This window comes from Drosophila melanogaster, chromosome X (genome assembly GCF_000001215.4).
Source record: "Drosophila melanogaster chromosome X".
In the NCBI taxonomy this organism is placed as follows: domain Eukaryota; kingdom Metazoa; phylum Arthropoda; class Insecta; order Diptera; family Drosophilidae; genus Drosophila; species Drosophila melanogaster.
The window spans coordinates 13,758,808-13,783,669 of NC_004354.4; the positions used below are offsets into that span (position 1 = coordinate 13,758,808).

Consider the following 24,862-nt stretch of genomic DNA (forward strand, 5'->3'; position numbering starts at 1 on the left):
TGGTGATGTTGCTGCCTATGTTTTGATTGAGCTCATCATTTTAGCAGTTGCTATGCTTTTGCATATATAAATATAATGCATTCACCTGGCGGCTGGTCATTGATTCCAATTTGGCCGGCTTCCAATCGCTGGAGGTCAATGCCGGGTCACACCAGTTCCTCACTTGACGCAGGTGTTGCAAGTTTGTTGCTAGTTCAATTCTAATCAAGGGATCTGCACAAGTTGTTTCAATCAATCCGTACTAGAATACATTTTAAGTGCAGAGAACAAAAATTTGCATTACTTTGGGAATTATATGCATAAATCTGTAAGTGTCGTTAAAACCAAATGATAGTGATGATACAAATATATCACGATGCAATACTACTAGTGGTCAACGATTTTCCAATAATCTAAATCTTAACACTTTATGAATGGATTTTTTTTTGCCCATTTTTTGCCAAGTGTGAAGAGGTTCAAAAACCTTAGTGCGATAAGAGAACTAAATGGTTGGCAAACACACACACATGTGAAATAAATCCGGCTATTTGCAATCAATTTTCCCTTGACTTGCACTTTATACACCGGCGACAGATCAGCAGAACGAAAGGGGTGGGGAAAAAACTGGAAGCCTAGACAGCCGACAACGACGACAACGACGACGACGACGACGACTTCCTGGTGGTCAGCAGAAAATCGCTGGCAGTGCGCTATCTGGAATCTGAGCTATATAAGCCAGAGATGGGGCTGAAGGAAGCCATCAAACGTCGTTTAGCGTTTGGCCTGATCTGATTCAATTCCGGATTTGCACCAAAATGATGAGTCTAAGGATTTGCCTGCTGGCCACCTGCCTCCTGGTGGCGGCCCATGCCTCCAAGGATGCCTCCAATGACCGACTGAAGCCGACCAAGTGGCTGACCGCCACCGAGCTGGAGAACGTGCCCTCCCTCAACGACATCACCTGGGAGCGTTTGGAGAATCAGCCGCTGGAGCAGGGCGCCAAGGTGATCGAGAAGATCTGTGAGTAGAAACCGATGTTGCTGGAAATCTCCAGAGATAACCTCCTTGTGAATCACACCTAGACCACGTTGGCCAAATCAAGCACGATCTGACCCCCAGCTTTGTGCCCAGCCCGAGCAATGTGCCCGTCTGGATTATCAAGTCCAATGGACAGAAGGTTGAGTGCAAGTTGAACAACTATGTGGAGACGGCCAAGGCACAGCCCGGATTCGGCGAGGATGAGGTCACCATTGTCCTGACTGGTCTGCCCAAGACCAGCCCCGCTCAGCAGAAGGCCATGCGCAGGTTGATCCAGGCCTACGTCCAGAAGTACAACCTCCAGCAGCTGCAGAAGAACGCCCAGGAGCAGCAGCAGCAGCTCAAGAGCAGCGACTACGACTACACCAGCAGCGAGGAGGCCGCTGACCAATGGAAATCCGCCAAGGCTGCCAGCGGCGATTTGATCGTAAGTTGGTCGCATTCCTATATTTCATAATTAAACGTGTACATATGGATATTTATGAAATTCAAATTGCAGATCATTGACCTCGGCTCCACCCTGACCAACTTCAAACGCTACGCGATGCTGGATGTTCTGAACACCGGCGCCATGATCGGCCAGACCCTGATCGATCTGACCAACAAGGGTGTGCCCCAGGAGATCATCCATCTGATCGGCCAGGGAATCAGCGCCCATGTGGCCGGAGCTGCTGGCAACAAGTACACCGCCCAAACCGGACACAAGCTGCGCCGCATCACCGGTCTGGATCCCGCCAAGGTGCTGTCCAAGCGTCCCCAGATCCTGGGTGGTCTGTCCCGCGGCGATGCTGACTTCGTTGATGCCATTCACACATCGACCTTCGCCATGGGCACGCCCATCCGTTGCGGCGATGTTGACTTCTACCCCAACGGACCGTCCACCGGTGTTCCCGGCTCCGAGAATGTGATCGAGGCTGTGGCCCGTGCCACCCGTTACTTTGCCGAGTCTGTGCGTCCCGGTAGCGAGCGCAATTTCCCCGCCGTTCCGGCCAACTCGCTGAAGCAGTACAAGGAGCAGGATGGCTTTGGCAAGCGCGCCTACATGGGTCTCCAGATCGACTACGATCTGCGCGGTGACTACATCTTGGAGGTCAACGCCAAGAGCCCCTTCGGTCAGCGCAGCCCTGCCCACAAGCAGGCCGCCTACCATGGCATGCACCACGCCCAGAACTAGAGCGCCCATGGCCACGCCCCCTGGTTACCAGGGACGTTCGATCGTCACGCACTTTCTGATAATCAGAAAATAAAAACCCGGAATGCGTAGTTTAGCTTAGAAGTTTCATCAAACAATCAAAAAAGAAAAATCTATAAAATCCCATAAAAATAAAAGCTGCAAATTTTCGAAAAGTCAAGTTTTTTAATAGCAATAGCAATGGTTATTCTGGATTGGATTCTAACTTTTATGGTATTAAAAAACACACACAAGAATTTGCTGGGCACATTTTTAGGCACCCCTTCTGAAGTAAATAGAAAAATTTCCGAAAATATACATATTTAACATAGTAAATCGGCCAAACAACTTAAATGAGCTAATAATAAAAAGATAAATGCATATATCACAGGTGATCTTAAGCAGATGCTTAACCAAAAAACAACACGATAAATAAAGCAAACAAAAAGTGCCTAAAATACAATTATGATACCTAATGAAAGGTACACGAAAGAAAATGTAGATAATAAATAAACTGAAAAGAAATTAGGAATAACTCATAAAAATCAAAATTTAGAAAACTGTGCAGCTTGGTATTTACTAGCACCCTAGATGCTTAACAGGATTGCGAAGTTGGGATGGAAATACGCACAAGGAGATGGATGCATTGAGTGGGCGGAAGTGAGAGTGAGGCAACTAGTGTCCGTTGCCATTTGATGTGCACTCAATTAAAATTTGCATTCGGTTTATCGTTAGTGACTACTCGTTCAAAAATCACTGGGCAACCTGTGTAAACTCAATTGTTCCTTACAGTTTTGGGACATGCGCGGTGTAAATGTCAAAGTTGAACTTTATCAAATGCAATAGACAAACTAGAAAGGGCAGCGAAAACAGCAGAGTCGAAAATAGAGCGAGATAGGGAGCTGGAGTGACAGGAGCGGAATGACAACAGTTGGCGTCTTTTGTTTGTGCATGTCGTGACATGTTTGCTTTGACTCTGACCGAACGGAATGCGCCGTTAAGCTTATCTTCTTACCGTACACTTAGAGCGTCTTCTCTCTCTCTCTCTCTCACTATTTGCCCTTCAGCGTTTGTTCTTCTTTTTGGGCTTGGCAAGCTCTTGCTCTCGCTGCTTTTCTCCAGAAGAGAGCGCACAAGGACGCCGGGACGTTGGCATTTTGTGGGGTTCTGGCCATCCGAGTTTCTTGCAGAAATTACTGTATATTATTCATTGGCCGATATGCATAAATCCAATTTACGAAACCCCCCCTTTTCAGCCTAGCCAGCTGAGTGTCCCCGCAAAAGGAGAGAAAGGCAAAGAGAGTGAGAGTGACGCTTTCTCGCGCGCTTTTGTTGCGCACAAATAAAGTAAGGGGTTTTCCGCGAATCGTCAGTTGAGAATTGAGAACTGAACTGACCGTTTTCAGAAACGGTGGCGTTTTAACTTTTTTGTTATTTAATTAGTCCTTAAATAGTCCTTTTCTAAAATGTACTTAAAACATGTATGTATATGTAATGTAGAAATAGTTTTTTAATATCTAAGCAAAAATTATCCAGATTGCAAATATGTACATACATACATATGTATTTATGTATATACTAGTATACTTTTTATGAGTCTGGCGATTTTGCGGTGATACTCATTTTCGGAACGCCTCGCTCTCTCCGCTCATTTCTCTTGGCTTTGCTTTTGCTTTAGCTTCGTTTGCTTTTCGGCGTTCGTTCAGTTCAGCGTTCGGCGTTCCGTTCAGTTCATTTCGGTTTGGTTCATCTTACTTCAGTTCGGAATCAAACGCGAGCCGAGTCGCAATCGCAACTTTGCCGCCGCGCAGCGCACGCTGTTTTTTTTTCAGTGTGTACGTTTTGATTGCAAAAAGAAATAAGCAAACGCAAGGCAAGCAGCAACAACGCTGAAAACATTTTTCATCTGCGGCCTGGAAAAGCGCCCCGAAGAAAATGAATAGATAAATTGTATTAATCGCCCAATCGAGTCAGCATATATCCACTGTATATTTATATTTTGTTGTGCGTTGTTCGTTGTTTTTTTTTCTCCTTTGCGCTTTGGACCTTACTCTTTTGTTGTTAATTGTCCAGCTGCCCGCAATGATAATAATGTGAGTTGGCCCGCCGAAAGTTGGTACGTTTTCCACTGCTGCTCTTTTTTCACCTTTGTTTGTAACAAATGGAATAGTTTACAACAAAATTCGTAAAATTAGTTAAGGATACTTCGGTTGTCGTGTGTGTGTGTGTGTGGGTGGCAGCTGCGTAAATGCGTAAGCTGCGTCGCGTTTGTGTAAGTGTGTGTGTGTTGGCTGTGGCCAGGTCTCAAGGTCCCGTTAGCTCTCTCCCACCGCTCTTCCTGTTTCACGCTTTTGCTCTCTTTTACAAACAACAACAAGTCTGTGATAAGAATTTTCCATGCGTAATTTTCACGTAAAGCTTTGTTTTGTTATGTTTGGTACTTTTGCACTTTTATAAATCGGATAAAGTTTATTACAGTTCAGCGTTTTAAAAAGTCTTTTATAGCCATCTTAATGATTGATTTTTTAAAGTATTTTTTAAGGAATTTAAGTCAAATTAAAAATAAAAATATTAATTTATAACTATTTCTTTAAAAAAATGCTTTAATCTAAAAATGATAAATTTCTTAAGAATAATATTGTTAGAAATGTTTTCATTATGAGTTCATAAAAAATAACTTTTTTTGGTTAATGTTCCATAAATAATTTTTTACACATTTCATTATACTAAAAAAATAGGAACTTAACTCAGATGAAAAATAAAAATATTTATTCGAAAGCACTGCTCTGGAATTTATAACCATTGGTTTTTGAAAAAAAGTCTTTAATCTTAGAAATTATGAATTTCCTATGATTAATATTTTTAGGAATGTACATTTTTCATAAATGAGTCTATAAAAGATATCTTTGTACAAAATAAATATTATTATATAGGCCCTTTTTGAGATGAACCCAAGAAATACGTTTGTTGTGTTCTTATTTTTGCTGCTTATTGTATTTATAAATTATTAATAAGCACAAAGCGTGCCACAGGTGTGCACGAAGGAGTGAGCGAGACGGGGAGAGTGGGTGAGAGCCAAAGAGAGAGTACGTGACCTTTTTTTCTTGCTCTTTTCCGTCTAATTTAGCTCACTAAACTTGAGACTCGGATTTAATAGGCTTTCTTTCAACCTTTGCTTTCTTTGCATCCCAACCCGTCTATTTCTGTCTCTGTCTCGCGTTCATTTATTTCCGCTTGAGTGCGTTTTCTGTTGTTGTTGCTTTTCTTCGTTTTATTACCTTTTTTTGCACATTTTTCTACACCTTTTTTTTTATTGTATTGCTTGGTCAATTACCATGGCAATTTATTTATCAGTTTGGCGTTTTTGATGTTGCAACAATTGCGCAAATTTATTTCCTCTATTTTCACTATTTGAGCTTCTGTCTGGCAGACTTAATAACAAAAATGGTTTTGTGCATAAAAGCGTGGAATTTTACCCATCTTCATCTTATGATTTTACACGGAGAGAAAAGTATATCAAGCAATCTTAAAAATAATTTAAATATCAGAGTGGACATGGATAAAATGTGCATTGTGTTAATATATTTTAATAATATTAATGAATGAAAATATTTGTGATATTGCTCTTACTTTTCTCCGTGTGCATACCCTTGCTTTACCCTTTGGTCACATCATAAACAAAAATTTTTTAAATGACAAAATACATCATAAACAACCACATTGAAGGCTACGTGCACTTTGGCCGGATCTTTTATAGCCAGCACATGTGTGCGTTTGTAATTTGTTTATTGATGCACAGTGGGCCGCTTTTTCATCTCCGGGCTGCTATATCATTTAAAAAAAAAGGTGTTTTCTAGTCTAGATTTCTCGAATGCCCCCCGCCAAATAAGAAGACTTTAAGCGAATCGTAAATAATGTCCATTTTTTTATAAGCCCCATAAAGGAAGCTCCATTGTAATAAATCTTATCGCTGCAAAGTTTTTTCTCATCGTGAATATTAACATTTCTTATCACTTTTAACTGCAGGTGCTTTCTTCTTATATGAACTTTACTTGTGTTCTCTAAAAGTCGTAAAAATGTACATACATATGAATATTAAATTGGGAAAAGTAATTGCAGTTGTAAACAAAACCTAGCATTCTTCATATAGTGCTAACTGCACATTGTTACTTTCGCTAGCTTAACAGAAATTTTTTACACCAAAAAAGTTGTTTCACAACTTTAAAACAGTGGAAGATACATGTTTTCGTTATGAAATTATCTGTTTTTCTTATATATAGGACACACTTTCGATAACCTTTGACCCAGTGTAGCAAAGAAAATCTGTTGGCGCATTTTCTGTGTCACAAAATGTAATTATGCTAAGGAGGCAAAAAAAAAAAACAGAAAAATGGTGATGTGTGGAGGCTAACGGGGGGTGGAGAGTGCTAGGCGAAAAGGGGGCGTGGCATGGCAGGGGGAAGGGGGCCTAAAGCGGTGGCCATATTGTTGGGGCTTACGATTCGTTACGGCCTGCCATGTAACTGCCATGACATAAACATGTGCATGTCTGTGTTCGTTTCCCCTTCCCCCACTGCCCGCTGTGCCCAATAATTATTGATTGACGGCCCTCCTTTATTGTGCCTCTTATTTTAGCATCTAGAACATCCCGCCCCCTCCCCCATTTCCCCAACAATGTCTATCCAGATCTTATTAGGATCAAACCATATATAACTACAAACTAATGAAACTATGCCATAATATAATTACATATATCAAAAGCTTCTTTTTAGTAATTTCATATAGAATGAATGTATTGTATTATGTATTAGATATTCTGTAGCTTGTTTTTCTTAATCTCATAGTAAATAGGGAAATCTAAACTTTTGCGCAACATGGTTGAGTGTTGAGTTTGCATGCTAAGTGCCACTTACATCAATTTACAAAATCCCCATTCCCCCCTTTTCGACCAACACAAAAGCTCCAATTAAAAAGTAAGCTCCTTTGGGATCCATAAATTGGATGGGGGAATACAATAGCACTTAATGAGGAGCTGGACAAATTTGTGGTCGAGATAAATACGCGATAAGATCTAAACAGATTAGGAGTCTAATGAAGGTCATTAGCAATGGAAGTTCACAGCTTGTAAGCACAGTGGGGCTACGTAGTTAAGAGGTTTAATTGTAGTTTAAGAATATATATATGCTATATGCCCAAGAATATTCTATTATATTTGATAATATAAATATATAGATATATAGATATACTGACAAATTTCAAGTAGCTTAGATTTTAACTTAACGTTCTGTGCGGAAATATTCTTCACTTAATAAAAATGATCAGTTAAGTTCCCTTTAAGCAATACCCACTGTAATTACTTGATACGAAACTAATTAATATTTCTGCACGGGAATTCATCACTTTATTATCAGTCATAACGATAATTCCCCTATCGCCGTTTGAACTCGTCTTAAACACGTGTTGGCCCGCCCATTTCTCCACCCCCTAAATTAGCCCACCACCCACTCACCCACACTCCCTCCACTCTCCTTAGCTACATTCCTATAGGTCAAAATGCGATGCAAATGCGTCAGACGACATCCTACATAGCTATGTATATAGATAGATATATATATATACACACACATACCCACACCACCTGCCCCTCAGGCCACCTGAGCTTGGTTGGTTGGTATTGCTGTTGTCAGCAGTCAACAATAAATCCAATTAGCAAAAAGATAGGAAAAGTAGAAATGGTTCAAGGTAAGAAGAGCAACCCAATTATGCACAATAAACGGAATTTTGGCCAGTTTCAATTGCAAGCGAGCCAAAAGTTTGGTAATAACTTCTAATCACTATCATAATATACAACCATTCAAGTAACAAATTGATTATTTATGCAACTGAAAGCGAAATGGGCAAAGGGACATGCGAGTGAAGAAGGTTGAACTAGTAGTTCTTTGGCTGTTCCTTGTGAAATGTACCGATATGTACCTTACTTGACCTTATCAGGGGGGAGAATCACTTCTTTTTGTTGGCATTTCGCTGACATTGACCACCGATTCGCATCGAAAAAAAAAAAAAAATAAAGAAGGAAGGAACCCCCGAGAGCCCTCACCCGCAGGTCACATCCGATTATCCAAAGTGCTTGTCAAAGACTTGCCCATTCCATTTCGCTGCTGTCATTCGAAATCAATAAAGAAAATGTTAATTTGCATTTGAGAACTCACTATATAGCTCATGTGGTCTATTTTAAAAATGATGGCCTTTATTTGCCCTTTGTTTAAAGCCAATGATTGTGAATATGGGGAGTAGAATGTTTATATCCTGTTTAAATTACATTTGCAAAACATTTTGCGTGCTCTTCAAATCTTTTTCAGCGTGTTTATTAGCTAATAACTTTCGGGATTATTAGTTAATTTTTCATTTGGCTGCGCGTATTTCTGAAAGTACGCAGCAGTAAATAGCTTAAAATGTATATACTTTTAGATAATCGCACAACAAAATATAAAATACACATATTCATTCTTCACTGAGATGAAAATTCTAAAATTTCGCCCTACCTTGAAGTGAACATTTCAACTTCGCATAGGGCTGTGCAATTTTAGTTTGCTGGGAGCCCATTCACTTAAATGTCAGATAGGCACCAGGCAGAAGCCATAGCAACTGTTCTAGCACACCTACACACACACAAACAAACAAACACACGGACACACATCTGGACCTGTACACCTACGGCCCCGGAAAATTATCCATAGAACAACCGCTGACTGACCCCGCTTCGTTTTTTCCAATTCCATCATTCCGACCAGGTCATAGACGACGTGCCGCCACCCCACGCCAATCACCCCCCTCGCCACAAAAAACAAAAAAAAAACGTCGGACGACAGCCGCGTCGCGCCTTCACATCATCCAGCCATGACCAGCGGCGGCAATCGATGATTGCCATTCCCTCAGCCAACGAGAGCCAATAGAGGCAGCCGGAAAGGAGGACGCCGGAATAGTCAGTCGGTACCGTCGGAAGAGTGCGCCATTCGCAGAACGTCAATAGCCGGAGGGGAGTCCGCCATTTCAACGACAAGGACCCAAGTCACGCGGTGTCAACATGCTGATCAAGGAGTACCGCATTCCGCTGCCCCTCACCGTCGAGGAGTACCGCATCGCCCAGCTCTACATGATTGCGGTGAGGAATCCTATTCCAATTCCTATTATACATATGTAAATATCAGTTCGCCTAGTCATCTTCTAAATACTTTCGGTAATTCCCTAATCGATAAACAGCCATCTAAAATTATATGCAGCCTAAATCTTTGATTTAAAAATAGTTTTTCAAAGGCAGTTCGACTTACGCTTGATTGGTTTGGAAATAGTTGTGTAAAGTAGTTAAAAAAAAAATTAAGCACTTTCGCAACAAAAATAAATACAAATTTAACGTTGGCCATTTCCGGTGTAAAAGTTCAATAGTTTTCAAATACAATCTTTGATCGTCACAAAATGTACAATGCGCCCGGAATTGTTTATTCGTCTTTGCACATTGGACATATTTACAAATTGTTTACAATGGCAATAATATATGAAACGTTTACACCGGAAATTCACGCAATGTTGCTCAATCGAACGAACTGCAGTTTATTTTGATTAGAACCATAATAATAATCGTGCCAAACTGATTTCCGATCCACAGAAAAAGAGTCGCGAGGAGAGCCATGGCGAGGGCAGTGGCGTTGAGATAATCATCAATGAGCCGTACAAGGATGGACCCGGCGGTAATGGTCAATACACAAAGAAGATCTATCACGTGGGCAATCATCTGCCTGGCTGGATTAAAAGTGAGTTGAATATCTTGTGTTAATAACGTTTGTATGCTATAATGAATCGTATGTGCCCGCCACAGGTCTCTTGCCGAAAAGCGCTTTAACCGTGGAGGAGGAGGCATGGAATGCCTATCCGTATACCAGGACTCGCTACACCTGTCCGTTTGTGGAGAAATTCTCGCTGGATATTGAGACATACTATTATCCGGACAATGGCTATCAGGACAATGTCTTCCAGCTGTCCGGAAGCGATTTGCGTAATCGTATCGTAGGTGAGTTGTTGTTTTGCGAATAATGAATAATATTAGCTACTTGTTTGGGGATTTTATCTAATCAGCACATTTTGTTCTTGCAGACGTAATTGACATTGTCAAGGATCAGCTGTGGGGCGGTGACTATGTGAAGGAGGAGGATCCCAAGCACTTTGTGTCGGACAAGACGGGCCGTGGACCCTTGGCCGAGGATTGGCTGGAGGAGTATTGGCGCGAAGTGAAGGGCAAAAAGCAACCGACACCGCGCAACATGTCCCTGATGACCGCCTACAAGATCTGCCGCGTGGAGTTCCGCTACTGGGGCATGCAGACAAAGCTGGAGAAGTTCATCCACGATGTGGCGCTGCGCAAGATGATGCTGCGGGCCCATCGGCAGGCGTGGGCATGGCAGGACGAGTGGTTCGGCTTGACCATCGAGGATATACGCGAGCTGGAGCGACAGACGCAACTGGCGCTGGCCAAGAAAATGGGCGGCGGCGAGGAGTGCAGCGACGGTCAGTCCGCTTTGGCCACCTCCACTATCCTATCATCCACTTCAGCCTCACCACATACACTTGCTAAATTGTAAAAAGTATAAGTTTGCATAAAGATAAAGCAAAAAATGAATGATGTCATTCACATATTGAATTTGAAGGATATGTAGTTGAGAAAGGCAGTGAAACCTTTCGTATTCATTCGGACATCAATCCATCGACTGGAAAATGAACCAATGTAATCAATGTATTTATTATTCGTATTCATCCATTTCAGACAGCGTCTCGGAGCCGTACGTCAGCACGGCGGCCACCGCCGCCTCCACAACGGGCAGCGAGCGAAAGAAGTCCGCTCCGGCTGTGCCGCCTATTGTCACCCAGCAGCCGCCGAGCGCCGAGGCCAGTTCGGATGAGGAGGGCGAGGAGGAGGAGGATGACGACGAGGACGAGAACGATGCCATTGGCACGGGCGTGGATCTGTCAGCCAACCAAGGCGGATCCGCGCAGCGCTCGCGCTCCCAAAGTATTCAGATGGCCCAGAAGGGCAAGTTCGGGTCAAAGGGTGCCCTTCACTCGCCGGTGGGATCTGCCCATAGCTTCGATCTCCAGGTGAGCACGGCCAGATGATTATCTATTATCTTTGTCCTGTGTCCTTTGGTGGATTTCGTGTGTTAATTCTGCAAATGAATGTTTAAACAAGTTCGGTGTTCCTTAATGCAAATTACTATTGTGTGTTTGTTATTAACATGACTGAAAAGTCAGGGAAATTTCCCATTTAAAAGGGCTACTTTAAAAGATATCTACTAGAGTTTTCTATAGAATAAGAATAACAATCTTACTTAATTGCTTACTGAATCCAGCAAGAAAAATATGTCTTTAACTTTGACAAAACTAGTTTAATTCGAATTTCAAAGCGTTTCAAGTTTGATGTGCAATTTTTTGTTGCACTTAAACTTCAATTTTAATCTAGTTTTCAATATTTTCATTCAAAAACACCTTTATTCTGTCTCTGTGTTCAATTTTCTGTGTGTTATGTGTGTCGCTATGTCCTTTAAATGTGCTGCGTCTTACCAAATAATCTTTAATTTACCTTCCATCCAACACGATCCAACGACAACAACTACAACACAAACGACACAAATCGATAAAAAAAAAACCGAATAAATTAAATATATATAAAAATTATAAACCAAATTACTCGCTCAATTAAATCGAAAACAATCCAAAATCAGTCCAAAAAGCCGCATGCAAAGACAGCGCCACGCAGACATGTAAGTTCCTCTCGCCCTCTCTGTCGCTCCCTTTTACGCCCTCTCTCTTTCTTTTTCATTACTAGCAATTGCCCAGCTAATAGCGCGTCATTATAGATAGTATAAAACCTCCAATGACCCATATTAAAGCCTCCTACCCCTCATCCATTCCCTTAGTAATTTGCTTAGTCGCAGTTTTTGATTAGCCAAGTTCCATTAGCTTAGCTTAGCCATTCGATGCCGTTTTTTGTAGAACAGATTCGAAGAAATATACATATATCCATGCCTATAAATAAACAATTGTGTCTATATGCAAGTATTAATTCAATTTACGCACACCTCAGGTGGCTAACTGGCGTATGGAGCGATTGGAAGTGGACTCCAAATCCAATTCGGATGAGGAATTCTTTGATTGCCTGGGTAAGCATTGCATTATGAATATTCTAGAGAAACTAAAATAATAGAGAAACTAATATGTATTTTCATTTCATAGACACCAATGAGACGAACTCGCTGGCCAAGTGGAGCTCGCTGGAGCTGCTTGGCGAGGGCGACGACAGTCCGCCGCCACATGGCGGACCCTCTAGTGCAGCATCGGTGGGTGGGCGTGGCAACTCGCGGCAAGAGGACAGCATATTCAATCAGGACTTTCTGATGCGCGTGGCCTCGGAGCGCGGCAACAAGCGGCAGTTACGTTCCTCGGCCAGCGTGGATCGCAGTCACGATTCATCGCCGCCGGGATCGCCGAGTACACCGTCGTGTCCCACAACCATTCTGATCCTGGTTGTCCATGCGGGCAGCGTTTTGGATGCGGCCAGCGAGCTGACCGCCAAGAAATCCGATGTGACCACATTCCGTGGCTCCTTCGAGGCGGTTATGCGACAGCACTATCCCAGCCTCCTCACCCATGTGACCATCAAGATGGTGCCGTGCCCCTCAATATGCACCGACGCCCTGGGCATTCTCTCCAGCCTGAGTCCGTACTCCTTTGATGCGTCGCCCTCGGCGGCGGATATACCGAATATAGCCGATGTCCCCATTGGAGCTATACCACTACTATCTGTGGCATCGCCAGAATTCCACGAGACGGTCAACAAGACGGTTGCCGCTGCCAATATTGTCTACCATGAGTTTTTGAAATCGGAGGAGGGTCACGGATTCTCCGGCCAGATTGTCATGCTGGGCGATTCGATGGGTTCGCTGCTGGCGTACGAGGCTCTCTGCCGATCGAATGGCAGCCAGCCGGGCACGGCTTCGGGTGCCTCGAATTCCGGCGGAGATGCGGCCACAAATATAAATACCCACAATCCGTTGAGCCCACGTAATTCGCGATTGGACGATGACGAGCGTTTCATCGAAGCCGATCTGGATGCCAAGCGTTTGCTGGTTGCCCCATCGCCACGTAGACGCCGTTCCAGCTCATCCAGCGATTCGCGTGCCACCAAATTGGACTTTGAGGTCTGTGACTTCTTCATGTTCGGATCGCCGCTATCTGTGGTGCTGGCTGCAAGGAAACTTCACGATGCCAAGGCCGCCCTGCCGCGGCCCAACTGCCACCAGGTCTACAATCTGTTCCATCCAACCGATCCGATCGCCTCGCGCCTGGAGCCGCTTCTGAGCGCCCGGTTTTCTATATTGGCGCCAGTCAATGTCCCACGGTACGCCAAGTATCCGCTGGGTAATGGACAGCCATTGCATTTATGTGAGTCCTCCTGTACTAGTTACACATGGATTTGTAATAGTTTTGATTGAAACTGTTTGTTATCCTTTTCAGTGGAGGTCATTCAATCGCATCCGCAGCACTTTAACGATGGCAATAACCTATTGGCTGGTCGCCGTTTGTCGGACGCATCCATGCAGAGCACGATATCGGGTCTGATTGAGAATGTCTCGCTTAGTACGATCCATGCCCGTAAGAAGCTCGTAGTTGCCCGCTAAGAAAGCAGCTTTAATTGATTAAATTCGTATTGCCAACTAACTGATTAAACATTTCTATTCGCAGTGCAAAACAAATGGTGGGGCACAAAGCGCTTGGATTACGCATTATATTGCCCGGAGGGATTGAGTAATTTCCCTGCTCACGCCTTGCCGCACCTCTTCCATGCCAGCTACTGGGAGAGTCCGGATGTGATTGCCTTTATTCTACGGCAGATTGGCAAATTCGAGGGCATACCCTTTGTGGGCTCAAACGATGACAAGGACAATGCCTCCTTCCATCCCGGACAGCCGAGGGAGAAGTGGATTAAGAAACGGACCTCGGTTAAGCTGAAAAATGTAGCCGCCAATCATCGGGCCAACGATGTAATCGTGCAGGAGGGCAGGGAGCAGCGATTGAATGCGAGATTTATGTACGGACCCCTGGACATGATCACGCTGCACGGTGAAAAGGTGGATGTGCACATTATGAAGGATCCGCCGGCGGGCGAGTGGACATTCCTCAGCACCGAGGTGACGGACAAGAATGGACGCATTTCGTACAGCATTCCGGATCAGGTATCCCTTGGCTATGGTATATATCCGGTTAAGATGGTGGTCCGTGGCGATCACACCTCGGTGGATTGCTATATGGCGGTGGTGCCGCCGTTAACCGAATGCGTGGTCTTCAGCATTGATGGCTCCTTCACCGCTTCGATGTCGGTGACGGGTAGGGATCCCAAGGTGCGTGCCGGAGCTGTCGATGTTTGCCGCCACTGGCAGGAGCTGGGCTACCTGCTCATCTACATCACCGGACGACCGGATATGCAGCAGCAACGCGTGGTGTCCTGGCTGAGCCAGCACAACTTCCCGCACGGCCTGATCTCGTTCGCCGACGGCCTGTCCACCGATCCATTGGGCCACAAGACGGCCTATCTCAACAATTTGGTTCAGAACCATGGAATCTCAATTACTGCCGCCTACGGCAGCAGCAAGGACATTAGTGTCTACACGAATGTTGGCATGCGAACCGATCAAATCTTCATCGTGGGCAAGGTAATCAGTTACAATCAGCTATTTTATAAGCCATTAAACGTTCCTTTCACAGGTTGGCAAGAAGCTGCAGTCGAATGCCACCGTGCTTAGCGATGGCTATGCCGCCCACTTGGCCGGTTTGCAGGCTGTGGGTGGTTCGCGTCCGGCGAAGGGCAATGCCCGCATGGTCATTCCACGCGGATGCTTCAATCTTCCCGGCCAGACCGCAAATCCGCGGCGCAGAAGGTAAGACGCTGATGCCACTGGCTGGCGCTGCTAGAGACGATCCACTGTACAGAGCGCACCCACTGTAACGCCCGATCCTCGCTGTGTATATATGTATCCTGTGTTTGTGTTTAGTGTAAATAGGTCAACAAGCATTCGTGTGTGTTAATGTTATGTGTTTTGTGCACAGTGTACTGCCTTTAGCTGATTCGAAATAAGGATGCAAACATGCATATAGCAGGTTGTAGCTTTTGTAAACTTGTATAAGAATATATTGACCAAAGGAATGTATCAGGGTTAGTTTATAATTGAATTTATCTTGATATTTGCTACTGTTTGTTGACAATAGGATGTTTTTTTTTTCCAAATTATGGAATATTCAAAGTTGTAAATAGAGTGAAATTGATTCAGCTGAAGGCATTATATCTGTATTCCATTGGAAACTGCTTTGTTGGTGTTTAGACATTTTTCTGTGACTTTCTGTTGTTCTCTGTTTTTTTTTTTTGTTTTTGTGTTCTGGGTCGCATGACCGTTTATTTTGTCCGCCAGCCGTGTTTTCCGCTTCCGCCATCGAGTCGAGGCAGTGGTAACCCATCCAGCATTCCCATACCCACTAAAATGTTTGTTGTGTGCGCCTTCTTCGGAACGAGTAATCTCTTGCCAATGCGCGAACCTCCAGTTCCAACCTACCTAATCATGCCCTTTTCCCTTGCCATGACAATCTGCAGCAATGCTTTCGAGCTGCAATTGGCCAACATCAGTCCCAGCAGCAGCAACATCAACAGTCCCAGCAGCGGCAACCACATCCTACTGGCCCAACTGATTGAGAATGCCATTGAAAAGGACACGCCAGCTGGCTAGGAAACTTATATGTGTAGATGGAAATACATATTTTTTTTGTATGTTTTTAAGTTTATCACCAGCGTAAAAGTAACAGAAGCAATCTTCTTGTGTCTCACCAATCTTCTCAAAACTAGTCCTTCACGAATCGTATTGTACTTTATTTTACATTCTTAAGTTTTGTTGTAGAACAAATGCCGTATTATTTATGCTATAAGCTATATACTATTATGATTATTATTATTATTATTAATATTATGATTGCATTCATGTACTATCTTAATTTGTATTTGTATGATATTATTTTGATTGCGAACAAAAGCCAAAATGCAACAAAACATAAAAAATATGTGCGCCAGTATTTAGTGCCGAATAAAAAAAAACGTACAGTTAAATGGGCCTGTTGGAAATATATATCTTACATAGTATATATATGATTTATAATGTTTCGATTACGATTTTTATCTTTTCTTTGTTTGTTCCTTGATTTACGGATAACCGATACGAACAAATAATAATAATAATACAAACAAAAAAAAATCGCTTAATGCTTCACGGCCTTCAAAACCCACCACGCTGTTCAAAACCCACCACGCCGACAAATACACCTCACGCCAAATACACACCATCATCAGGCTGCATGAACAAGCAACGAATGAAAATTGAATTGCAACTCAAGCAAACCAATTGTTTAGAGCAATGAAAAACAACAATTAAAGCATCTTGTAAACAGATAGAAGCGTTAAAACCAAAAACAAAACATTACAGACAATTGATGTTAGAATTAGTGTTCTAGAATATACCCCACACTCCCCACACAATTTTTCAGTTTCTTTGTTATGTATTTTGAAGCATACCTAGCTGAGCATTTTATTGATTGATTAATTGGTGTTGTGAAAAAAGAAACAAAATTGATAAGCCCCACACACTAGAGGTGGGTAAAAAAAAATACGATAATTATCGATCTTAGAAACGTTTCCATCTTAGAGCCAAAATTCAACTCTTTCTCAACGTTAACTCTGTCTTTCTTTTTCCAAACAAAAAATATCCAAAATTTGCCTGAAAAAAACAAAACAAAAACAAATCCAACACCACACCAACACACACACCTCACACCACGCACACACTGCCATCGACCGTGTCTGTCATCGATAATCGATACTCGATAAACACAGCAACGAGACAGGACTCTCATCACCCATACGCAGTGGTTACCTGAAGCGCAAGACCTACCTGAGCCACCACTAGAGCAGCAGCAGAGATGCAGATACAGCTATGCAGCTATATAGATCGATCCATCAGATAGAAGTGAAACCACAGTCCTCAGAACCCCAAAATAGAACTCCTTTCGACATAGCGAAAAAAAAAACATATATATTAGAGCCAATGGACAACAAGACCGATGCCTCCATATGCCACATCTGTGTATATACCATATAAATATATATTTATATACTATGCGCGATATATTGAAAGTTTAATGGTGTAATATATACATATATATATATCAAATACCAAAATTTGCAAATGAGAAAAAAAAAAACAATTGTACAACATTTAACAAAAGTCAAATGTGTCACGCGGTGAGTATGCATATAAAGCACAGATTCTAATTGCATATCTATATTTGAAAATTAACTAGTTATAGTTACTAAACTATGAAGTAGATAGAAATTACGAGCAGCGGTGCTAGAAATTTCTGGTGACTTCAAAATGGGTGTCTAAAAGTATGAAATATTTTATACTTTATGCAGACTACTTTTAAAGGATTCGAAGTTGCCAGGGAATTTAGTTAGTAGCCGCGCTTATCTATGATATATCTGCATTTCTCACTAACAATTGATATATTAATTCGTTCGTATCATATTTAATCCTTAGGTACCTGGAAAGAAAGACTGTTTCCTCCTGTTGTTTGATGGTTTTCCAAACCACTTAAAACAAACAAAAAAAAAAACATTGAAACTACACGAAACAACAGCCGATCGCAAAGCTATATACTAAATACAATTATAAATGATATATACAGAGATATATTCGAAATATAGAACCGTTTAACATATGCAAGCGAACCAAGTTCAACCAACCAAGTGAGAGGTACAACAAACGAAGGACAAACTCTACTGAAACCGAAGATCTCCCAATGATTATAGATACAACTTGATGAGGAGCGAGGAGCGCGAATGGAGTTGCAAATCAAAAAAAGGCAAATTTAATGCATTTCTCGAGAAACAACCACTACAAAAGTATAAATTAACGGCTTCCGTAAACCGAATTAAAACCTAAAAGTAGATATATGTATCTATGTGTATGTGCGTGTAAAATTGACAAAAATACAAATAATCGGTTCTTAAGAAAAAAAAAACAAACGAAAAGGCAAAAACTTCATGAAATTGAATACAATCTCTTAACTGGCCCCAGAAATTTCAAATCTCCATAATTGTGATAGTCTTTCGCTACCAAAAGTTATTTAAAAAGATGATGAAACAGCAAAAAATATATATTTATCTCTACTAAAATTGTTATTCGAAAAGAAAAGACATTTCGGAATGAAACAAAAAAAAAAAACCGAAACTATTGGATATTGTGTAAACGTAAAACCCGATTTTGTGATACCAAAACTAAAAAAGGAAACCAAAAAAACCAAAGTTGAGTTCGAATTGAGGCGCGATCAAGCCGAAAACTTAAAAACCTATACAAACAACTCAAGGCGACCTGAAGATTAACGGGCATTGAATCTGACCCATATAGTAATACATATATAATATATATATACATCTCTAGGGTATATATAATACCACTATGTATGCAAAAACCCCAAATTATGGGCTGTCCACGCAAGTTAACTACAAAACTCTCACACATCTTGTAAGCTAAAGAAAACGCTAACCAAAATTGAAGGTACACTTGGGACCTTAAGAATAAAAAAGATATATAGATGTATATATGTAATATATACATAATATATATAATATATATATATATGTATATGTCAGCTGTAATCTGTTCGATCCGTTTAGGTTTACCTAAGCCAAAGTTAGTTGAGTTAAGCGATTAAGATACTTCCTAAACTGAAAAGTAAATGCAAGTTAAAGAGTTTAAACCGATAGTTGTAATGAGAGTCGAGTAATATATATATATATATACCTAAAGCATATACTGTATATTTATATAGCGCAACTACCAATTAAGGTCTTTTTGAAGCTTGCTAACTGAAAAAGTGTTCCGATTAAAGTATTGTCCGGCTATACGTTCCTCTATTCTCCACTTCAGTCGATTTTTAGCTGTATTTCAATTTTAATTATCCTTTGTAGCAAGTATTAAACTTTAAACTGATGGAAGATCTTATAGAGTTTAAGATGAATCTCGACCTATGAAATGTTTATCCTATATAAGTGAGTAGTTCAAGATTTAAGGATGAGGTAAAACGATATTTAGACGCAAGTCTCCTATTAAATAACACACCAGATACTCATAGAGGTCAAAAAGGGTTTATGTCTGTCTACGTAGCTGGTACATTAAGGGCATTTTTGCTATACATTTTCTATAAGTCCACGCCGACTTTCCTTTCCAACTTAGATCTAATTGTAAATGAATAATGCGTTCAACTTCTCAGAATAGCAAAATTGAGCTTATCTTATGTGTTTCAAACTGCTCCATATCACTTTTAGTTTTGCGAGAGATAATCGTTATTTGTTTCGAAAATTGGAATTATCTGTTAGTTTCGTGTTGTGTTTAATATAAACTCCCCACCTAAAGCAGAAATATGCTGCGGAAATAGAACTGGAAAACTAAAACGTATTCAAATTTCACACACAATGGCATTTTAGTGCTTGCTCTAAGTGTTTCTAATATTTCATATCTTGATTTATCTTTGCAATTTATAGACATCTATGTAACTAGACCTTTTCACTCCTTTATCGCAATAAGAAATCCCCAAAGCCAATAAAGCGTCGAGCGAAATTGCATTGATATTTTGAGAACCCACCATTTAGATGATAAGCTAAAAACCCCGAAATACAAAACGACGATGACTAATGCAGAAAATAATAATCAAAGAATAAAACATTGAAAACAATATTAACGTACATAAGAAAATACATACATATGGTTATGTATTTTAATTACGAGTCTTAAGTGCAAAAGTCCAGGAATAACGAATACACGCATTCAGTATGTAAAAAATTCTAAGAAGAGCGAACAAACTATGAAATTATTTATTGACAAAAAAAATCTACAAACCGATGAACAAAACAAATAAAAAAGATGAGGAGCAAGCCAAATGCAATCTATTTACAAAATCCTAAAAATAAAAGCAAAGCAAGAATTACAAACCAAAACAAATTAAGCTGAGCTGATTCCACGAAAATGGATATATATATATATAGATATATAATGTAAACCTACCCAAAATTAAGAGATTTTTAAGCCAACAGTTGAAATTGAAATATGACAAATAACAAGAGTAAACCAATTGAAATGTGGCAGTAACAAATATTTTTCGATGTAAGCTGTTTGTTAGAAAAATATCGAGTTTCGGTGAATAGAAGAGTGGCTACAAAACCAGTCAATCAATTCACAGAAAATCGATAAGAGAAGCGGTTGGTTCATGACAAGATAACAAAAAAAAAACTGAAAATACAAAACAAATGTTCTATTTGATGTTGCAAATGAGAAAAATAAATAAAACATGTTATGTGAATAAATATGTGTACAATTTGAATGGACATTTGGTGCTGCAAATTGTGGGCAGCTTCAACGAGATAAGTTTTACATATGTATGTACATATATGTATGTATGTATGTATGTATGGCCAAGCTAACTAATGTAATAATAAATTAACTCAACAAAATCGCACCAAATGACGAATGCGATTGCAAGCTGTACTCTTTGTTTGATTAATCAAATGCGATGCTAATCACATTTATAACTCGCAAAACATACAGCTAGCCAGTTTAACGATTGAACGATTGACGGCGTTCCATTTAAATGTGTGTACATAGTATAGAGGATCAGATACTCTCTACTATTAATCTCTACTATTAAATAAAAAAGGCATAGCTACGCTAAACAATAGTTTATAGTTGGATAGTTATAGCATTGTTTCACAAATAGTATTATTCGCTTTTAATTATATCTGAGTTCCAGTTTGATAATCATTTTCTTTTTTTTGTTTGCCTTGTTTCTAGTTAGAGAGGTCCCACTGTATACGAGCAAAGTACAGTTCCACAGTCATATACAATACTTTATTATCAATCAGGTTTAGGTTGTTTACATTAACTACAAACGTCAGTTGCGAATCGGAATGAAAATAAAAGGAGGGATGATAGAAAATAGAGGGGTTTTGATATATCAGCTTGATGCCGGAATACATATAACATTTACAGCTTGGGCAGACCCGCCGAAATGGAGCTCTCGATGCCGCAATGATCCTGGCCACGCAGGATGCGGAAGAAACCATGATCGCCCCAATCGGTGTTCCACGAGTTACCAATTAGCCAGTACGGAATCTTCTCCTCGCCCCAAACGCCCCAGCCCAAAATGCGAATGGCATGACCGCCCAGCTCCTTGCCATGCTCGTGCTGATAGACACCGTCCTTGTACAGAATGAGATCCTCATAAACGGTGAAGGCGCCCTCAACCGGTCCATTGGTCATGATCTCCTCCTGAATTTCACGCACATTACGCCTCACCGAGTACGACTTGGAGCCGAAGTGCTTGTCCTTGGCATAATCGACGGTGTAACCGCTCTGGCAGACGTGCGAACACTTGGGCGTTCTACCGCCATGGGCACATGGTGGTCGGGTTCCATTCACATGGTGCTCACAGGGAGAAATCTCGTAAGGACGGCAGCCCTGCAAAATAAGTGCATATTAGAATCGTTTTTTCTTCTGTTTGCCTTACTATATCTGGGAAATGAGTTAGTAGCAGCTAAAACTTATCGTTGAGGATGTACGCGAATCTGGAGTGCATTCACAATATATGCATGTATATCTATAGATGTTCGTATATGATATATATACATATAGCTTTGTGTATATGGATGTTTGTATATGATATACTAAGCCGCTTTCTAGCGATATCTGTGGTATACAATTTTTTATGGCGTCGTAAACTGAGTCTTCAGTTCACTTCAAGTAAACAAAGAACAAAATCAAGTTGCTTTCTAACTATTTCGGCGTAGAAATACAATATGTACAAATACAGGTTATTTTTGCACATAAAGTATGTTTTTCTTCGTTAGAAAACAAACCCTTTTTTTTATTGGAAACTCATCTGCAAGCAAAACCAAATTGCAAGCCCTTTTAAACCAAACTAAATATGATTTGCAAAATCCCATTAAAGCAGGAGAAGATCACCAACCTGATTAGATCCGTAGGGTCCTCCGCTGACGATTCCCTTGCGCGTCCAGTAGCTCCAGGCGGCGCCGGGGAAACCGCCATTGCAGCCAAATCCGCAGGTGTGGCAGCAGGAGACGAGATCATCGGCCGAAAAGTGGAAATTCACCTTGCCGCCGGAATGGATGCACACCTGCCCATTGCGAAATCAGTAAAAAAAAAAAAATCATTGATAACAAATACAAAAAGAAAATAATAATAAAAAAAAATGGGGAAATTTATCAGCTGGACAAACAAAGAATGGAAGGGGTTATAATATCGATAAGGTAAGCTACGTACGCGATCGGACATGGCTTCCACGGCACCAAAGGCCCAGCAGGAGCCGCATGAACCCTGGTCGCGAATCTCGCCAATGGTTGGGCAGTTTGGCCATTGCTTGCGGGAATCGAACTCTTCGGGAAGTTCGTCAACGCTATTCACGTATAGATCGCCAAGAACTTCACGCTTGTCGGGCAGTGCGAACTTGTGCGCATCCGGATGGACGCCCATCAGGCGGCGAATATGTCCCTCCGTTACGGATGCATCGAAATTGCGACCCACCTGGCGGATAGGAAACGGGAAAATGCAATTTTCTTGTCACGTCAGCAAGAAAAGGGTTGGAAACAAAGGAATTTACCGTCCAGGTTTTGGCCTTACTGCGCACCACCTCGATGAACTCATCCGAGAGCAGTGACGGCTCACCGGACGTGAGTGCCGCCACGGAGGCCGCGGTGGCCACCAGGAGCAATAGATTCATTATTCTTGTCCAACGAATTTCCAATGCGCTGACACAGCAAAATTCAAACAAATCACAGCAGTAAAATGGTGGAAAATGACGCGTCGTATTAAGCGGGCTCTCTGCTCCGTTCTTGTTTTCGTACTGCCCGTGAAATTCGGACGGGTAATGCTCTTTAAGCGTCTATTATTCTCTTGTTTTTGTTCTGTCGCACAAAAAAAAAAAAAAATGGTTCGCGCCCGCTGATTACGCGGCCAGTGTGTGCACACCAATGCAACAGGGCCGTTGCCTATCGAATGTAGAGATGGGCGCGTGATTGGTAACTAGTCTGAAATAAATAAACGCATTATACTAAATAGCACTTCACTAAATGTACTTAACTAAAGACTACGATCACACTAATGCCAATAAATATGCTAAGGAGCACTGTTACTTGAAAGGTGGTTTATTTGCATTTATTTATTTCCATTCGTTGTCGTGGTGCTTAAAATCAGAACTATCGGTAGGCCATCGCAGATAACAGAGCTCTGTTAGCTGTGCTAAGGTGTGGCCACACTGGCTAGCTATATTTTGATAAGGAGCTCGCAAAGATGCGGATTTTCTACGGACTACTGGCGTTCCTGGTGGCCAGACAACACGATGCCCAAGCGATACAGGCACGCAGCGACAAGGAGCAGCCGCAGACTGTGGTCTCCGGCACGGCGGTGCAATCGGTGGTGCCCGTTCAGGCGCAACTGGGCTCCGGCATGGGACCCTCCTCATCGTCATCTTCGGCATCTTCCGCCTCGGGCGGAGCTGGAAACTCGGCCTTCTATCCACTGGGACCGAATGTGATGTGCTCGTTTCTGCCGCGCGACTTTCTCGATTGCAAGGATCCCGTCGATCATCGGGAGAACGCCACGGCGCAGCAGGAAAAGAAATACGGATGCCTGAAGTTCGGTGGTTCCACGTACGAAGAGGTGGAGCACGCCATGGTCTGGTGCACCGTGTTTGCCGACATCGAGTGCTACGGTAATCGCACCTTTCTGCGCGCCGGAGTGCCCTGTGTCCGCTACACGGATCACTACTTTGTGACCACACTGATCTACAGCATGCTGCTGGGTTTCCTCGGTATGGATCGCTTCTGTCTCGGTCAAACGGGCACGGCTGTGGGCAAACTGCTTACCATGGGCGGCGTGGGCGTTTGGTGGATCATCGACGTCATCCTCCTGATCACCAACAATTTGCTGCCCGAGGACGGCAGCAATTGGAATCCCTATGTCTAGACGTGTGTGATATGCCTCTGTGTCATAGCTTTAAGTAGTTAAATAAGATTAATCTTGTTCACTGATTAATTCGTAGTGTTAGGAAATTAAATTAACTTGCCCCTTATTTCATTATAAATACCTTTGTTATAAAATCATTGAAATTAATAATTTCATACATATCTATTAGATGTAAAGTAAGGATAAATAAATATTTAGAAGTACAGTTAAATAGTTTTTATATGCCTAAGACAATCAAATGACTGCCTCTTAAACCAATTGTTTTTTTAGCTTACACCAAAACTACAGCTTTGATCCGTGCAAAAATGCCCGCATAGCATCAAAAGGGACGTTTTGACTTTGCACAATCGTTTTTATTTTTAATTTTAAAGTATATTTTGTTCAATTCGAATGTAGCGCCACAGCTGTTCCAAAATTTGTTCAGTGGATCCATTGCATTTCCGACAGCTGCTTTCCATTGGGCTATCGTTATCGTATGATGGCTATCGTCCTTCGC

The 24,862-nt window shown here is 41.7% G+C and overlaps 4 protein-coding genes across 16 annotated transcripts; 3 read left to right on the forward strand and 1 right to left on the reverse strand.

The window, feature by feature from the left end:
• The first annotated feature begins 738 nt into the window (after positions 1-738).
• Positions 739-2,740, forward strand: Yp3 (Yolk protein 3). Of its 2 annotated transcripts, none has more exons than NM_001298299.1 (3): positions 739-999; positions 1,062-1,444; positions 1,517-2,740. In NM_001298299.1, exons 1-3 carry the CDS (start codon positions 795-797, stop codon positions 2,189-2,191), a joined length of 1,263 nt encoding a protein of 420 aa, NP_001285228.1. In that variant the 5' UTR covers positions 739-794; the 3' UTR covers positions 2,192-2,740. The 2 variants fall into 2 exon arrangements, with proteins under 2 accessions (NP_001285228.1, NP_511148.2); NM_078593.4 differs by having other exon boundaries at positions 1,517-2,360.
• Positions 2,741-3,944: 1,204 nt separating this feature from the next.
• Positions 3,945-20,681, forward strand: rdgB (retinal degeneration B). 11 transcript variants are annotated; one of them, NM_001272605.2, is made up of 15 exons: positions 3,945-4,061; positions 4,262-4,304; positions 8,980-9,350; positions 9,852-9,996; positions 10,062-10,253; positions 10,337-10,747; positions 11,004-11,335; positions 11,959-11,997; positions 12,321-12,396; positions 12,470-13,678; positions 13,751-13,888; positions 13,979-14,946; positions 14,999-15,171; positions 17,166-17,573; positions 17,869-20,681. In NM_001272605.2, exons 3-14 carry the CDS (start codon positions 9,273-9,275, stop codon positions 17,236-17,238), a joined length of 3,834 nt encoding a protein of 1,277 aa, NP_001259534.1. In that variant the 5' UTR covers positions 3,945-4,061; positions 4,262-4,304; positions 8,980-9,272; the 3' UTR covers positions 17,239-17,573; positions 17,869-20,681. The 11 variants fall into 11 exon arrangements, with proteins under 11 accessions (NP_001259534.1, NP_001014741.1, NP_001162751.1 ...); NM_001014741.3 differs by lacking the exons at positions 11,959-11,997; positions 17,166-17,573 and having other exon boundaries at positions 4,262-4,281; NM_001169280.3 differs by lacking the exons at positions 4,262-4,304; positions 17,166-17,573; positions 17,869-20,681 and adding an exon at positions 16,626-17,060 and having other exon boundaries at positions 3,945-4,023.
• A 358-nt stretch (positions 20,682-21,039) lies between these two features.
• CtsB (Cathepsin B) lies at positions 21,040-23,363 on the reverse strand. 2 transcript variants are annotated; one of them, NM_001272607.2, is made up of 4 exons: positions 23,003-23,363; positions 22,666-22,926; positions 22,352-22,519; positions 21,040-21,843 (listed from the first exon to the last, which is right to left on the reverse strand). In NM_001272607.2, the coding sequence occupies exons 1-4, from the start codon at positions 23,120-23,122 to the stop codon at positions 21,370-21,372; spliced, it is 1,023 nt and encodes a 340-aa protein (NP_001259536.2). In that variant the 5' UTR covers positions 23,123-23,363; the 3' UTR covers positions 21,040-21,369. The 2 variants fall into 2 exon arrangements, with proteins under 2 accessions (NP_001259536.2, NP_572920.1); NM_132692.3 differs by having other exon boundaries at positions 21,209-21,843.
• A 288-nt stretch (positions 23,364-23,651) lies between these two features.
• amrt (amaretto) lies at positions 23,652-24,574 on the forward strand. The gene has a single exon (NM_001038753.2). It carries the CDS (start codon positions 23,692-23,694, stop codon positions 24,364-24,366), a length of 675 nt encoding a protein of 224 aa, NP_001033842.2. The 5' UTR covers positions 23,652-23,691; the 3' UTR covers positions 24,367-24,574.
• Positions 24,575-24,862: the final 288 nt, after the last annotated feature.